Source organism: Spermophilus citellus, assembly GCF_964194105.1.
Source record: "Spermophilus citellus genome assembly, chromosome: 4".
NCBI classification, from domain to species: Eukaryota; Metazoa; Chordata; class Mammalia; order Rodentia; family Sciuridae; genus Spermophilus; species Spermophilus citellus.
This window is the reverse complement of record NC_138185.1, coordinates 137,800,826-137,819,313: the sequence shown is the minus strand read 5'-3', so window position 1 is coordinate 137,819,313 and position 18,488 is coordinate 137,800,826. Positions and strand designations below refer to the sequence as shown.

The window sequence follows — 18,488 nt, the reverse complement described above, 5'->3', positions numbered from 1 at the left end:
ATCATTTATGAAAAATGTCCTCCAATTTGGGGTTTGGGGCTTTTTGTTTGTTTTGTTTTTAAACTTCGTTGTTTTGAAAGCGGGAATTAATTTTTAATATTTATTTTTTAGTTTTAGGTGGACACAATATATTTTTTAACTTTTATGTGGTGCTGAGAATCGAACCCAGTGCCTCACGCATGCTAGGTGTGCACTCTACCACTGAGCCACAACCCCAGCTCTCTGTTATTTTTTATGGTAAAAATCAGGTTGTGTATTTTGATACAAGTAACACAGAAACAATGTGTTCATCTTAGTGCATTAAATCGAGGGATTCCTGATGTCAAGATTTAAAGTATTGGGGCTGGGGATGTGGCTCAAGCGGTAGCGCACTCGCCTGGCATGCGTGCGGCCCGGGTTCAATCCTCAGCACCACATACAAACAAAGATGTTGTGTCCGCCGATAACTAAAAAAAAAAATAAATATTAAAATTCTCTCTCTCTCTCTCTCTCTCTCTTTAAAAAAAAAAAAAGATTTAAAGTATTAGTGATGTTAATTGAATATTTGATTAAGACACTTTCTGCCAGTTTGGAAAATTAATACATTCACCTATATTTCTGTATCCTCTGTATGTATGTCACCATGAGTTCACAGAAAGATCTTTGATTCAAATTCAACTCGAGGCTTCATTTTGCTTTCCCAATCTTTATTTATAACTCCACTATCACACAGTATGAAAGTGGCTCTCATCTACAATACAATTACCTCAGTTGTTCATAGTTTTTTGTTGTTGTTGTTTTGTTTTGTTTTGTTTTTGTACCAAGAACTGAACCCAGGAATGCTTACAAACTGTGTCATATCCCTCAGCCCTTTAGTTTTTTCTGTTTCAAGACAGGGTCTCACTAAGAAATTACTTAGGGCTTCACAAAATTGTTTAGGCTGGCTTTAAACATGCAATCCTCCTGCCTCAGTCTCCGAGCCACTGGGATTAATGGCGAGTGCCACTGCACCCAGCTACACAATTTTTAAATTGCTAATCCATCCCCTTTGAGAAACACATTCACAATGTTAACTTTAGCCTTTCTGCCGACTTCTTTTGGTCTTTAGCCTCTCATATACAGTCACTGTTTTCTTCTGTTACTTTGGTTAATTCATTTCTTCTTCACTCCCTAAAATGTGATTGATATACATTTTTAAACACAACTAAGTTCATTTATTAGTGTTTGTATTTCACTTGCCGCAATACAGTATTACATACATATCTCCCCACATCTTGGTTAGTTTTATCTGTTCTATTTATTTTGGGATGCGTGAGGAGTGTCTGAAATATTAATGTTTCTAAAAGTCATCCCTACACTAAAAGACTTCAAGACTCCTCTTCATTCCTGCTGCCCTGTTCCCATAAATCCCTTTCATAAAAATCTCTTTCATGGGTTTGCAAAGAAAATTACTTAATTTTTGTTTACCCTTCTTGAATTTTTTTTTGTAGAACTGTGCAACTATTTGTGTATTTACCTGTATCCTCATTTTTCTTACATGAAGAGTAATATACACGATTGTGCTTTTTTCCTTACTTAACAGTGTACCTTAGAAATCACTCTATATCAGAACAAAGAGAAGTCTGATATTTTTTAACAGCTGCATAGTGCTTCACTGTGTGAATCTATCACAGTTTTACAAAGGTATTCTTTCAAGGATGGGCCTTTAGGTTGTTTCCATTATTTCATAACTACAAATACTGCTGTGATAAATATTACTATGCACATGTAATGTATCAGAATGCCTTTCTCCACAGCATTCCTAATAGAATGTGTTCACTTTCAAATTTTTTACCAATGTAATAAATATGTCTGTCCTTTGTCTTTCGACTTTCAAGAGGTTTTTTTTTGTTTTGTTTTGTTTTGTTTTGGTATTACTGGCAACTGAACCTAGGAGCAATTTACCACTAAGTTACCTCCCTAGGCCATTTTCTATTTGTTTGTTTGAGAAAGGGTCTCAGTAAGCTGCCAAGGTTGATCTACAACTTTTAACTCTCCAGCCTCAGTTTCCTGAGTAGCTAGGATTATAGGCATATACAACTAGATCCAACAAGATTTCTTAATATATCAGAGTAAACAGCCCTCTGAATGTGATATTTAATGTAAATAATTTCTCCCAATTTTTTGTCTATTGTTTTCTAATTTTGGTTATTTCTTGCTCATGTAAATTTTATGAGGAATGCAATCATGTCTCTTTCGGCATTTGTAGGATTTATTTTTTCTTCAAATTGAGGTCTCTACTCCTGTTGGGGCATATAGCATATTTGTGAAATACACATCTTATATTCTCTATTTCCAAATGGCTATCTAATTGTCCCAAAACCATTAATCAGAAACTTCATTAGTTTATTCTACCAGACTATTTGCTTATGCATGTGTCAATATCAGACTTTTTTAAATTATAGAGGTTTTATACCATGTTTCAATGTTTAACAGGGCTTTTCCAATATTCCCTAGCTACTCCTGAATACTGACTGTATCCATATAAACTTTAGTATCAATTTTTCTCAATTCATAAAACATCCTGTTTAGAAAATATCCAACTTATAATGAAATATTTCATCTTATCAGGATATCAATTTACCATAAAGGGTAAAAAGCAAACAAGTTGTAAATCTGAGTGGTGAACTATCCTTACTACTTTTAACTTTGAAATAATATCAGAATAAAATGTTATCTAAGTATGTATGGATTCTCTCAGAAACATCTCCTTTTTACTTAATTTTCTCTATTAACACCTATCCATTTGCTGTCAAGTATCTATTGCTATTTTTAAGAAAACTGTTTTCTTGCCAAGTGCTGTGGCACATGCCTATAATCAGTTACTCAGGAGACTGAGGCAGGGGCAAGATAAATTTGAGGTGAACCTGGGCAAACTAGTGAGATCCTGTCTCAAATAAAATAAAAAAACTGAGCTGGGGGGTTCTGGGGTTGTGGCCCAGTGGTAGAGTGCTCACCTAGCATGCACAAGGCACTGGGTTGGATCCTCAGCACCACATAAATTTAAAATAGAGATATTATGTCCACCAAAAACTAAAATAAACAAATAAATAGGGCTGGGGATGTGGCTCAAGCGGTAGCGCGCTCGCCTGCCATGCGTGCGGCCCGGGTTCGATCCTCAGCACCACATACCAACAAAGATGTTGTGTCCGCCGAGAACTAAAAAATAAATATTAAAAATTCTCTCACTCTCTCTTAAAAAAAAAAAAAACAAATAAATAAATACTTAAAAAAAAAAAAAAAAAGCTGAGCTGGGCACAAATTTCAGTGGCAGAGCACCTGCCTAGCATGTACAAGGCCCTGGTCCAATCCCCAGCATCAGAAAAGAAAAGAAAGCACTGGGAATGGTGGTATATAACTGTAAACCTAGCAGTTCAGGAGGCTGACACAAGAGGTTTGTAAGTTCAAGGCCAGCCTTAGCAACTTAGTGAGTCCCTGTCTCAAAATAAAAAACAAAACTGGCTAGGTATGCATCTCAATAGTAAAATGCCCTGGACTAAATCCTCAGCACAAAAAAAAAAAAAAAGGAAAAAAAAAAAAAGAAAGCTAGGAGCATTTGCCTATACATGTGAAGCACTGGGTTCGATTCTCAGCACCACATTAAAAAAATAAATAAATAAAGATATTACATTCATCTACATTTAAAAAAAGAAAAAAGAAAGCTAGCTATTCGTCCATCAAAGAGGTTTCCCCTCTGGCATTTTGTTTTATCCTATAATTTTTTAACGGGAAAAACACACACACACACACAATTACTGTATGTCTAAGTCATGAAAGTTTTACACTTCTCCTTTTTTTTTTTTCTTAAACCAAGGAATATGATGAAACTGTCTTGTGAATTCTGACCAAATTCTGGGAAAAGTTAACTAAAGAGAATACTATTCTTATTCTCTTAATTTCAACAGATTACCTTCATTATTTTTACTTCCTTTCCTGAAAGGATCTAGCTCTCACAAATGCTTCTTAGAGGGTGGGAAGAAAAAGCTTTGGTAATTCATTTACCTTTGGTAATTCCTTTTTCACAATGCTGAGCCACACTTTCCTGCGTCGAGCATTAAGCTGCTCAATGGATAAGTGCTTCTTCTTAGTGCCAGGGGGAGGCGCATCATGAGAAAATTTGGCGAATACTTTGGTCTGGTGGTGGTGGCGACGAGGGGATTCTTCAGAGGAAAGCTCTTCATCTCTTCGTCTTTTTTTCTTTACTTTTTTCAACTTGGCTACAAAGGAAAACAGATGCTTATGAAGCTGTATTTCTTCCATTCCATACAGAAACCTCATCACTACAAGAAAACTCTCGGTGCTTTCCTCATTCTACCTGAAGCTGGCAACATTGCTCCCTTTATCTATGCAGGCCCATAAATATTCCAAGAGAAAAATTTCACTAACTTGGAAAAGAATACTGGATACTCCATCTGTTTCCATGAAAGAGAAATACATAATAAAGCCCTAGAACCAAATTTCTTTTTGAACTCAACACTAGAAAAGGCTTACAAATATCATCAGGCTCAAGGAAGAAACCTATTTGTAATTCGTGGCCATATAAGTGAATCAGGTAGTCCACTATTAACACTGTATTTAATAAGGGAGTTATTAAATAAAAAAGGAAACCAATTTGTATTTGGTGGTCATGTAAGTTAAAGAAAAGGAACATTAAGTGATATGACACTAAATGCATTAAGTTATATGACACTAAAATTGTGCGAAAAGCTAGTGGGGCGAGTGAATAGAAAATGAGAAAACAGATATAAAAGGAGGATGTGGGAGATAAGAAGGGAGAAACCTAAAAAGGTATGACTTCAACTCATACCTTCAAGGGAATAAAATTTGCCTTCCACATTAAGACTTTCCCTTCCTGTTTCCTTCCTGGTTTCCAGCTGCTTAGAGCTCAACAAGAGAGGAAAGATATAAAACTGCAAACACTACAGGAGATCATCAGGATCTGATCTATTTTAAATCACCTCAGCCAACAACAATTATAACTTACTCCATATATTTCAGGTTACTCGTCATACCTATGATGCATAAGCAACTTTTTCCCATCCCAGATCACTTTCTTTCTTTTTTTTTTTTAAGTTTTTTTTTTTTTTTTTTTGATGGACACAATATCTTTATTTATTTTTATGTGGTGCTGGGGAACGAACCCAGTGCCTCATGCATGCTAGGCAAGTGCCCTACCACTGAGCCACAACCCCGGCCCCCAAATCACTTTCAACATTGCCAGAGTGCATACAGAAAACAACAAATACATTAATTTGCTGAAAATCTTTGACCAGAAATCTCTAGTTACGTTTTTCCAACTCTCAAAAAGACCATAAACCAAATATGAAATAAGGTTAATACTTCCGAACAGAAAGGAGACTAGAGTTTTTCAGGTAAAGCAAATTTCTACTGTATATATATTTTGCTTATGTTTTAGCAGGACACCCATAATTCATTCTTTTCTTGTACTATGGATTAAACCCAGGGGTGTTGAACCACAAAGCTATACACACAGTGCCCCATCCCCCTCACCTTTTTTTTTTTTTTTTTTTGAGACAGGGTCTCATTAAGATGCCCAAGCTGGCCTTGAACTTGCAATCCACCTGCCTCAGCCTCTCAAGGTGCTGGGATTATATGCATGCACCACAGTGTCCAGCCAGCCACACATAATTCTGAAAATTAAGGATGAGTATATGTAGAAGGCAGATCAACATGCTCACCTTTAAGCTTTTTGTCCTCCTTGAATTTCTTTTTTTTGGGTCCAAGTAAGTGTCGTTGTTGCTCATAAAAAGGGTCATATGTAGAAAGCAGGCCTGCACTGTAGTATTGGTACTGCTGCAACTGAAAAATGCAAAGTGTGTAATAGGCCTGCCTATGTTGTACAGACCAGCCTTAAAATCATCTCTGTGAAAGAAAGCTGAACCTTAGGAAATCATAGCTCCTAAATAAAATATTCTTCCTACAGAGATCAGTAAGAATTTATTACATCAAAGGGAATTTCCTTAACTTCAAAGCAAAATAGCTTTAACTGCTATGCATAATACAGAATGCTGAAAAAAAAAAAAACTTAGGAAAAAACCTTGAGGCTTCTGAATTTATACCAGATAATTTATTTGCTCCTGATATACTTGAGATGAAATTAATTCCTGACAGAAAGATCTCCCCTTGGAAATATTTCTCTTACCAATAATAGGCCCCTAGGTTCCTGATGCTTGCCAGTCTGACCTTTACCAGTCAACCAAATTCTTCAATCTTTCAAGTCTTCTCTATTTGTCTTCCATTAAGAGAGTCTACCATTATTATGGATAGTTCCTGTATTACCAGAATTCTAACATGAATAATCTAATTGTTTCCATCCAGGAATCATTTCAAAATTTCACTTAAATTGACCGCCAAATCTCACATTAATTCTGTCTTATTTATTGCTAATGCATAAATACGAAAATAAATTAAAATCAGGTAGTCCACTATTGACATTTTTACCTGGATTATACACAAAGTATTGTCCAAGGACTGAAACTAGGATGGAAGTGTAATATGAAGAACTCTTACAAGATTCTCAAAGGTCAAAATTAAATGAGCCCTCATCAAGCTGTATGCTTAGTTTGTGTTCTTTTCTACAGGTATTCTGTACCAATTTTTTTTTAAATACTTATTTTTTAGTTATAGGTAAACGCAATATCTTTATTTTATTTTTTATTTGGTGCTGAAACCAGTGCCTCACGCGTGGTAGGCAAGCGTTCTGCTTCTGAGCCACAACCCCAGCCCTGTACCTCAATTTTTAAAAAAATATTTATTTTAGTTGGACACAATATCTTTATTTAATTTATTTATTTATATGTGGTGCTGAGGATTGAACCCAGGGCCTCGCACGTGCTACGCAAGCATCTTTCCACTGAGCCAGAACCCCACCCGCTGTACCTCAATTTTTAAATGAGCAAATTTGAAGTTACATGCCTTACCACTAGACTATTAAAAAAAAAAAAAAAAAAAAAAAAAAAAACCACAATTTGAATTAAATTTGTCAGGAATTCTCCTTATCACTTCTACCAGGTTATAAGTTTCAGCATATTATATTCAAAGCTTTCTGAACTAACTTTGGACTATAAGAAATTGCTGGAAAATCATTTAGGTTTCCAAATATGCTATTTTTCATACGGACAATGAATTATACTTCTGGCAAAAATCAAAACACTTTAGTGTCAAATAGTTATCACTTAAAACTAAAATCATTTTAATGTTAGTAAGTGAAAAAAAGGAGTTTTCCAAGACAGAACACTTTTAAAGAGCAGTTGCATGTAAACATTCTGGCAGATCCTCAAAAGGTTAAATAAACATAGTTACCATATGACCCTGCAATTCCTCTGCTAAGATCACACCTAAGATAATTGAAAACATATATCCACACTAATACTTACACACAAATCTTCACAGCAGTACTATTCATAAGTAGCAAGAAGTAGAAATAAGCCAATCAGTTGATCAACTGAAGAACAGATAAATATGGTATATATGCAACAGAACATTTGGCAATAAAAAGGAATGTAGTACAATACAGGCTATAAAAGGGATGGACTTTGAAAAAATTATATTGAGAGAAGCTGCACACACAAAAGACACCGTTGTATAAATCCATTTGTAAGAAATGTTGAGAATGGGAACATTTACAGAAAAAAAAGGTACATTCTTAAGTCCCTTGATTTGACATCTAGCAAATCCCCCAAACAAGTAAGGTAGACTGGAAGTTTCCTGGTAGTTGCCTGACACTAAAGAAAAAGAAGAAAATGAATGCAACAGCTCAGGAATATGAGTTTTCTTTCTAGAGTGATGAAAATATTTTACAATTAGTGATGATTCTAACATAATGCTATAAATATACCAAAAACTATTGATTAGCAAGTGTTTAAAAGCTGAATTTTGGGTGTATGGATTATGTCTCAATAAGCTGTTCACAACCACCACCACCTAAATATAAAGTTTAAATATAAATCTCATTAATGACTACAAACCAGAGAGAGTAAACACCCAGCATGAAGGTCTGAGTTTTCTCTTGAAACCCTCACCTCCTTGTCTTTGCTATACTTATTTTGGTGAAGTTTCTTATATTTGTGTAGTCGAAGCATGTTGTGAAGTTCTTCTCTGCTGAGATTGAGTTCTTCTTCATCATCATCATCTTCACTCTGAGAATCTGCTTCACTGGATTCATCACTTAAAAGAATGTTCTGGAAAATGGCAAAAAATGAAAATAAAATTTTCGCTATGTTGTTATTCAATTTATAATCCAAGAATTTTTTCCCCAGATCCTAAAACAATGACAAAAACAGCTGGAGAACAGTCATTTCAGTTTCCTTTATATTCCATTTACCAATTCAACTGAAAAACAAAAAAGAATACTATTAAACCTAATAGGAAGGTTATATTGCACTGAGTACACTATACATAAGATTCTCAAGCTAAATTTTAAATTCCAAGGCAAACAAAACCAAACCAAAATCTACCTATAGAATATAGAGGAATAAGAAAAAGTCAGCCACAATAACAAAAAAAGGGAAAAAAAACAAATAGCCATTAATTGATGAATGGATAAACAAAATTTAGAATATCAGATAATGAAATATTACTGAGCTATAAAAAAAGTACTAATATGTGTCACAAAAATAAAGAAGCTTAAAAAATTATGCTAATTGAAAGAAGCTAGGACCACAAATGATGATTCAATTTATGTTAAATTTCCAAAATTGACAAATCAAAAGAGACAGAAAGCAGATTAGTGGCTGGCAGGGACTAGGGGAACTAGAGTGTAGGGAGTGGCTATTAATGACTACACAGCTTCTTTATGAAGTAATAAAATGTTCTCAAATTAGACAGTGGTTATGTCTGAGAACAACCTTGTGAACACACAAAAAACTACTAAACTGTATGTTTTAAAAGGTTAAATTTTATGGCAAGTGAATTGTATCTAAATTTTTTAAAATGTCATGGTTACGTATAAAGATTTATGCATTTCTACCAGAACAAAGCCTTACTGACATTGAGTAAATCAGACCTTTTACACATGAGCCTTTTAAAGTGCACGAGGTAATAGTAAAGAATTTACACTTCTTTTAGCTTTTCACAGGAAAAGAATGAAATAGTGAAATAATTAGTTTTATTTTATTTATTTATTTTGGCGCTTGGGATTGAACTGATGACCTTGTGCATGCTAAGGGAAAAAAAATAGTCTTTATTTTTTTAATTTGTTTTAGTTGTAGACTGATACAATACCTTTATTTATGCATTTTTATGTGGTGCTAAGGATCGAATGTAGTTGTTTCACAAATGCTAGACAAGTAGCACCATCACTGAGCTACAATTCCAGCCCCAAATAGTTTTAAGAAGAAATATTATCCTAAATCCAAGTCTGGCCATTAATAGTAACCTTGTAAGAATGTAAATGATATTATACCACTGGTGCTGCTTGTTTAAAACTCCAATGGCTTATGATTATTATTAGAATAAAATACAAATTCCTTAAGTGGATGTATGAGGCCCTGTGTGATCACAGCCTCCAATCTCATCTTCTACCACTGCCCTCCATTCACCGTGCTCCAACAGACTGGCCACACTGACCTCCCTTTCCCCCAAACATACCAAGTTGATTCTTTTCTTTTTGGTACTGGGGATTAAAACTAGGGGCACATAACCACGAGTTCCACCTGCAGCCCCTGCCCCACCTATAGCCCCTTTTATTTTTAATTTTGAGACAGGGTATTGTTAAATTGCTGAATTTGATCTAGAACTTGCAATCTTCTTTCCTCAGCCTCCCAAGTCACTGGGATTATATGTGTGTGCCACCGTACACAGCACTAGGTTTTTTTTTCCTTCAATATTTTTTTAGTTGCAATTGACAATACTTTTGTTTTTTTAATTAATTTATTTATTTTTATGTGGTGCTGAGGATTGAATCCATCGTTTTTTTTTTGTTTTTTTTTTAATATTTATTTATTTTTTCTTAGTTCTCGGCGGACACAACATCTTTGTTTGTATGTGGTGCTGAGGATCGAACCTGGGCCGCACGCACACCAGGCGAGCACGCTACCGTAGCTTGAGCCACATCCCCAGCCCTGAACCCATTGTTTCACACATTCTAGGCGAGTGCTCCACTGCTGAGCCAAAGCCCCAGCCCCCTAAGGTGCTTTTTTAACTTGTGAATCCCACAGTTGTTTCTTCTATTTGAAATGCTCTTACGATTAGACCCTCACATGATTCTCTCTGGTCATTCACAAGTCAGTTGAAATGCTGTGACTTCCTAGTTGACTTGTTTGAAAGTTTTCTTGTTTGAAAGTTCACTTGTTTACAGGCTTACTCACTACCTCCTCATTTAGAATATAAGCTCCACAGGGCAAGAAACCAGTCCATGTTCAATGGTTCCTGGCACATGAATGCACTCAATCAACATTTATTGCATGATTGAACTACTCATGGACTGATGGAAAATTGATATTCCTGATGACATGAGCCAACAAGGGCAAAGATCTTATCTAATTTGATTACTATATTGCTTTCTCCACTGTGCTTTACCACTGTTTGCTAAAATGATATCACTGAACCTTCTTCAAAATACCACAACCAAGAACCCCTAGGCCCCTAGGGGTATAGCTAAGTAGTAGGGCACTTGCCTAGAATGTGCATCCCCAGGACCAGCATGAGAAAATAAAAACAATCTGTCAATCTATCAGAATGAGTTAACAACTTGCCCTCTATTAGCAATATCAGCAGATTATTTGAACTGTAAACATTCTGCCTTATTTCTTACCTTTAGCCACTTTCTGCTTTTCTTCAACTTGGAGAAGTTATACAAATTCCCCTTGTCAGATTTTGATTCTGTATAAAGAAACAAAAATAAAATGAAATAAAAACGAAAGAATGACTACACCAAGAGAACTGCTAGACCAAAGAGGGATCTCAAGCCACACAGACCTGACTGCAGAACTCCATTCAGCGAGTATGGGTTTAATATTCCAGAACTGCTTGCTCCAGAAGTTTCACCAAGCAATGAATTTGGAGGTTCTTCCTTTACTTGTATTAGGGGATCCCCAGACTGGGGCAATAAGGGATTGTTGTCATCCAGTCCATCTTCACTATCATCGCTATAAATTGAATAGCAAGTCAATAGTCACAGTTCTTCCAGCAAAACATTATACTTTAAAGTTAGTAAAACTAGATATTTTATAGAAGAAATTGATTCTTAGAAAAGGCTGACTGTATTTTACTTAAAAGAAGAAAAAAGAAAACAAAAATCCTAAAATACTTTAACCCTAAAGTCTACAGGGATAAAAGGAATCAGAAATGCGGTACATTATAATACTACAACGATGAAATAACATACCTAGAAATATTCCTGTTGAAGATGGCTGATGTTTGTCGCAGGAAATGGTCCAACCGGAGGGCCCTCTCCAGATACTGAAGATAGAGGGGCTTTGCCAGCTCACTGCAGCCGCCATCGTCCCCGGCACCCAACTCTGAGGCCATAGAACAAATCTGTCTTCATGCACAAGGGCCTCCAACTACACAGCTGAAGAACAGAGATAAGTAGTAAAAAAATGAAAAAGACTATTCATTTTCTTTCTCTTGCCTACAAGTCAGACCATCTAGAACACAAGATACTGAGAAGATAGCATAAAATAAAGGTCCATCAAAAATTTTAAAATATTTTTTAAAAAAATAAAATAATGTAGAAGGATCATGATAAAACTCCTTAGACAATGCCTGTTAATGCTAAGGCAGAAATTAAAAGCATAGGATGAATACCAAAATATAGAAACACTGTCATATGTTACAATGAAAATTCGTATCACACATTTTTGAAATAGTGCCCTTTTCTCCTACAATTAACGACTTATAATAACTATGAGTAAACAACTACCCGAATCTATACAAGTTCACTGCTATGCACTTCACAGGAGAGAACTATAGGAGTACTTCTCAGCATCACCTTAGAAGTAGTTGTTCCTTCTTCATTTTGCATTAATATAACACATGTGAGAGGTATTCTATTTACAGCGGAATAGATATATTGACAGAGTTTTTTACAATCTCTTGTAAAAATGTCATAATGAGTTTAATTTTAAAATGATTTAGAAAACTGGAGCAAAAAGAATAGAAGGGTCAAAAAAAAAACAGGCAGACCTTATGCATTCTTTTTGCTACCTTATGTTGTTAAACATGAAGTCAAAATGTCTTCACTTAAGGAATTATCATATCAGCACAACTTTTCCCACAACTGTCTTTTATGTAATACCTTCTATCTATAAAGAATTACAGGATTTAGCTAGGATTAAATAAAGAAATGACAATATACAGCAATTAAGCTACCATCTAAGAAAACAAAGATAAACCACAGATTAGGAGAAAATATTTGCAAATCATCTATTGGATAAAAGTCTTATATATTGGGGCTGGGGTTGTGGCTCAGCAGTAAAGCACTTGCCTAGCATGTACGATGCCCTGGGTTCAATCCTCAGCACCACATAAATATAAATAAATAATACAAAGGTATTGTGTCCAACTACAATTAAAAAAATAAATATTTTTTTAAAAAGTCTTATATCTACAATATATAAATAAACACCTCTCAAATAGCCCAATTTATTTTTTTTTATTGGTTGTTCACAACATTACAAAGCTCTTGACAAATCATATTTCATACATTAGAATCAAGTGGGTTATGAACTCCCATTTTTACCCCAAATACAGATTGCAGAATCACATCAGTTACACATCACATTTTTACATACTGCCATATTAGTGACTGTTGTATTCTGCTACCTTTCCTATCCTCTACTATCCCCCCTCCCCTCCCCTCCCATCTTCTCTCTCTACCCCATCTACTGTAATTCATCAAATAGCCCAATTTAAAACTGACAAAAGGTTCTGAAATTTCATGATGAAGATATACAAATGGCTCCTAGATAGATGAAAAGATATTCAACATCAATAAATACAAATTAAAGATACAGCATGATATAATTTTATACCCTCTAGAATGGCTACAATTAAAAACAAGGATGAATTCTAGATAGGGAAGAGGGGTGTTATGTGCTTGCCTAGCATATGTGAGGCACTGGGTTCGATTCTCAGCATCACATGTGAATAAAAAAAAAATAAAGGTCCATCAAAAACTAAAAAATATTAAAAAAAAAAAAAAAAAAAAAGATTGTTAAGTAAAAGAAACCAGACATAGAAGACCACACTTTCTGTGATTCCACTTACATTAAATGTTCAGCACTGGCCATGGTGGTTCATGCTATAATCCCAGCAACTCAGGAGGGTGAGGCAGAGAATCACAAATTTGAGGCCAGCCTCAGCAACTTAGCAAGACCCAGTTTCAAAAAACAAAAAAGGGGCTGGGATGGCTCAGTGGTAAAGCACTAGCTTGGCATAAGTGAGGACCTGGGTTTCCAGCCCAAGGGGAAAATAATAATAGTAATTTTTGAAAGACTGGGGATGTGGCTTGGTGGTGGAGTGCCCCAGATTCAATATGTATTGTGCACTATTAAATACATACATACACACACACACAAAAAAAAAAAAATCAGGAAACAAAGGTTACAGAGACAGTAAACTAGGGTTGTCTGGGAGTACCAAAGAGAATGGACTCTAATGGATATAAGAGATCTTTTGGGGAGGATCAAAAATGTTCTAGGGCTGGGGATGTAGCTCAGTGGTATAATGTTTACCTAGCATATGTAAAATCCTAGGTTCAATCCCCAGTAACCCCCGTCACCCTCCCGCACACAGAGTTCTAAAACCACATTGTAGTTGATGTAGAATTCCAAAAAATTCACTAAACATCAATGAATTGTAAACTGAAATGAATTACATGGTATTTAAATTATCAGTCTTGGTAACATAGTTCAAGAAAAAAAGAATGTTAAAAACACTTTTTTAAAGGCTGGGGCTATAGTTCAGTGGTAGAGCATTTGCCTAGCACATATGAGACACACTGGGTTTGATCCTCAGTACCATATGAAAAAAAAATGAAATAAATAATATTGTGTCCATCTACAACAAAAATAAAATTAAAAAAAAAACTTTAAAAAAGGGTCTCAATAAATTCTTCTCTGTAAATTGAGACCTAACATGTTTCACTTGTTTTTAATAAAAAATACCAAAACTCCCTCATTCCCTGGGCATGGTATGGCATGACTGTAATTCCAGCAACTGAGGAGGCTGAGGCAGGAGAGTCCCAAGCTCAAGGCCAGCCTTAGCAATTTAGCAAGGCCCTAAACAACTTAGTGAGACCCTGTCTCGATATAAAAAAAAAAAAAAAAAAAAAAAAAAAAAAGTAAAAAGGGCTGGGGATGTGTAGCTCAATCCCTGGTACCAAAACAAAATATTTTCAAAATTATTTCTCAGTAACTGGGCTACATGAAGTCAAAATCTATTTATCCAGGAAAGCTTAATTATGTCCATAATTGCACAATGCTCAACATAGACGACCTTGTTACATCCTGTACTCATGAGTTTTAAAATCTCATTTGTCAGGCTGGGGATGTGGCTCAAGCAGTAGCGTGCTCGCCTGGCATGCATGCGGCCCGGGTTCGATCTTCAGCACCACATACAAAAACAAAGATGTTGTGTCCGCCAAAAACTAAAAAATAAATATTAAAAATTCTCCCTCCGTCCCTCTCTCGCTCACTCGCTCTCTCTCACCTCTCTCTTTAAAAAAAAAAATAAAAATAAAAAAATCTCATTTGTCCCAGCATCACTTCTGTAGGTAATCTTCTCTGATGGCTGAAATGGTAATCCTGACGGTAATCATTCCCTTATGTCCACAGAGCTACCAGAAGGTGCTACAGGAATGAAGTTCTTGACCAATCTCCACAAAAGGTTTCATGACAGTATCTGGAAAGTTAAGCAATAATACTTTTAAAGTGTTCAATTATTTTTTTTATTGTGGTAATATATAAAATTTACCATTTTAACCACTTTAACAGGCAGTGGCATTAAGTATATTCACAATGGTGTGCAACTATCCTTAATTTTTATTTTTAAACTCCCTTTTAAGATTGGTAAACTTGGGCTGGGGTTGTGGCTCAGTGGTAGAGCACTTGCCTAACAAGCATGATGCACTGGGTTTGATCCCCAGCACCACATAAAAATAAATATTTTTTTTAAAAAAAACTAAATAAACAAAAGAAAAGGTATTATGTCCATCTACAACTAAAAATATTAAAAAAAAAAAAGATTGGTGGACTCTTATTTTCAGCTCAGGTGCCTTGATTGGCCTGTTAAAAGCCTTAGACATTATCTCCTACATTTGTCTTTTATTCTCTACCAAAAAAATTGCAGGGCCATGCCAACTGACCCACTAGTTATACAAATTCAGCAGAGCACTTGACACTTCAATAGTCCTTTTAACCACTTCTTATCACTCTCTACAAAGATTACTTCAAATCCTTTCTTCTTCAAAATTCTTAAGTCATGCACCTCCTCACCTTGGAAGGGTTTGAGGAGCAAATATCTCCATTTTTTAAAAAAATTTGATCTCAGCTCACTGGTTTCCTCCTTATTTGTGGTATTTGAGTTAATAAGACAGATTGACTTTATCAGTCTACAATTGCAACTCTTCAGTCAAGGTGATTCTGTGTACTTGTGCAAAGGATGTATTTCCTATGTCATCCATTATGTGCCATGCCCATGAATTCATGTTTTAAAATATTATTTTACTCTTAAGTTATTTATGGTTCTCCAATATAGTACAACTGGGCATACTGTGTTGTTTTTAATTATAGATAATACTACCTACATATTTCATTTGGTGATTAAAAAAAGAGAGATTATAAGATACTTGTAATAAGGCAGAATTGGAGCTAAGCAATTTGAAAATCAGAATGACTGATATTGCTGACTAAGTAAATCTTATTTCTGGATACTCTCCATCTCTTTGGAAACTTCTGTCCTATTCCTTCTTTATCCCCTCTGTTGAAACTTCTTTACCCTAACTGTGTAGAGTCCACTCATTCCTTCATCCATTTTTTACTCATCTATAACCAGGACTTCAATGAACAGTTATGTGATTGATTCCCTGGCCCCAAACTTACAAAGTACATATTCTAGATGCTTGTTGGATATTCCACCCTTTAAAAAAAAAAAATTTTTTTTTTGGGGGGGGAGTTGTAGATGGACAGAATGCCTTTGTTTATTTTTATGTGGTGATAAGGACGGAACCCAGTGCTTCACACATGCTGCCACTGAGCTATAGCCCCATCCCCGAAATTCTACCCTAGATAGTACCTATTCTACCACTAGCACCTACAAACTCAAATTTCTCCTCTGCCCCCAAACCAGCTAGTTCCTCTTTCTTTCTTATGTGTTTTCAGGTTTGGGGGTTTTTGTTGTTGTTGCTGTTGTTGTTTGGTACCAGGTATTAAACTCAGGGGCATTCAACCCCTAAGCCACATCCCCAGGCCTATTTTGTATTTTATTTAGAGACAGGGTCTCAACTGAGTTGCTTAGCACTTCTCCTGAGGTTGGCTTTGAAATTGTGATCCTCCTGTCTCAGCCTCCAGAGCCACTAGCATTAATAGTTATTTGGACTCGAAACTCAGAGAATCACTTTTTACACTCCCCTCTACTTCTCTTCTTACCTTGTAACCAATGTGTATGTAGTTGATTGTTCTTTGGAAACCAAGTCTGGTACCAGACCTTTCTTTCCCTATTAAAGTTCTCCTTTAAATTCTTAACTCACATCTAGACCACTGCTTCCAAATGTAGTTTCCCAAGTTCATCTTAATCTATTCATGCTCATAGCTATTGTCAAACCAGTACTCCCAAAACATCATTCTGACTATGTCATTACCCCTCAATACTTTTCCAAAATTCAATAGTCTAAATAATTCAGACTGAAATTCAAAGACCTTACCATCTGGCTTCAAATTATCTTTTCCAATTTAATCTTTACTGCCCTACTATACTTCAGATAAATTGAGAATTCCTGTAAAAGTATCTCCCCAATAGTAGTAGACCCACCCCAATCTTCAATTCAAAAGCTTTTTAAAATTCGTCCAACCACAGGTTCATGTACACAGGATGTTAATATATGCTGTCAAAGTAATTCACTGTAGACTGGTCTTTCCACAGGCTCTCTCATCCTAATTATCCTGAAACTGGACTCTGATCATACTTCAATTCCTCTTACAACAGTCTACTGTTCACACAGTAAAGTATCTGCTTCTGAACCTTACCCACATATATCAGACTTCTTAGCCTGTGTTCATGAGTGATCCTAGACTGATAGTTTTCAGTTAAGAGTTACTGCTATATCTTTATTAATGATGTCTTGCCCTTGTCCTATGAAAATGCCTGTTAAGATGTTTTACCAGGTTGCAATAAAATCTTTCAAAGATAAAATGAAATACATTGTTATGGAAAACACTTTTAGATTATCTTTAGCTAAGACTATTCTCTCTCTCTCCTCTGAACTTTTGAATGGTAATAGAAAACATGGTGCTTATATGATCTTATATTCTATTTAGTGTGTGTGTGTGTGTGTGTGTGTGTAGATAGATATCTCCCCTATTAAACTCTAAATTATTGGGGAAAGGAATTCATATCTCATGAATCTATTTGATTCTGATATTTTATAAATAATTACATTAATTTCCTTTTCCTTCTTTTTTTTGGGGGGGGCAGTAGGAAAGATCTGGAGATTGAATCTAGGACTTGCACATGCTAGGCAAGCAATGTACTGCATTCCCAGCCCTATTAAACTTTTTACTTTGAGGCAGGGTCTCCTCTCCTAAATTGTCCATACTGGCCTCAAATTCATGATGTTCCGGCCTGAGGGTCTTGAGTAAATGGGATTACAGGTATGCCACATCGTGACCAGTTGTAGATGGACACAATACCTTTATTTATTTATCTTTATGTGGTGCTGAGGACTGAACTCAGTGCCTCACACATGCTAGGCAAGTGTTCTACCACTCAGCCACAACCCCAGTCCCCTATTTTCCACTTTTATACACAGTCTAAATTTCAAGGCTACAAAACTATAGCTCTAATGTTACATTCTACATAAACACAATCTGCAGTTAATGACCATTAGCCTCTAGCCCTATCTTGGATACATTTGAGAACAAAAGTTTAAATCAAACTAAAAGATACAAAAGTTAAGAAGCAGAATGGGTCCAATCATTCATTATCTTACTCCTGCTGAGCAAGGACAGGAGAATTCCATGAATTGATAGTCTTTCAGACAAATGACCATTAAAACTGGTTTTCAGACAGGTTTTTAAATATTGGGCAAGTGAGACCAAAGTTTTACTTTTAGACAAGAACCTGAAATGCACCTGCACCATTCACCAATTCTTACCTGAGGACAGGACTTTGTTTTGTTTTGTTTGGAGGAATGGGGGGTGGGGATTGAACCCAGGAATGTTATACCACTTAGCTATATCTCCAATCCTTTTCATTTTTATTTTGAGACAGGATCTAAGCTGCTGAGACTA

General features: G+C 35.6%; 1 protein-coding gene across 2 annotated transcripts in view; it reads right to left on the bottom strand.

The window, feature by feature from the left end:
* The window catches only part of INO80 (INO80 complex ATPase subunit), a 137,550-nt gene that overhangs the window by 97,647 nt on the left and 21,415 nt on the right, over positions 1-18,488 (bottom strand). For both annotated transcript variants that reach the window (XM_081293621.1, XM_081293620.1), the window contains exons 2-7: positions 11,366-11,551; positions 10,957-11,126; positions 10,793-10,860; positions 8,061-8,219; positions 5,718-5,838; positions 4,021-4,235 (exon numbers count right to left, since the gene is read on the bottom strand). In XM_081293621.1, the coding sequence (XP_081149747.1) occupies positions 4,021-4,235; positions 5,718-5,838; positions 8,061-8,219; positions 10,793-10,860; positions 10,957-11,126; positions 11,366-11,508 (876 nt within the window). In that variant the 5' untranslated portion in view covers positions 11,509-11,551. The remainder of the gene's footprint in view (positions 1-4,020; positions 4,236-5,717; positions 5,839-8,060; positions 8,220-10,792; positions 10,861-10,956; positions 11,127-11,365; positions 11,552-18,488) is intronic.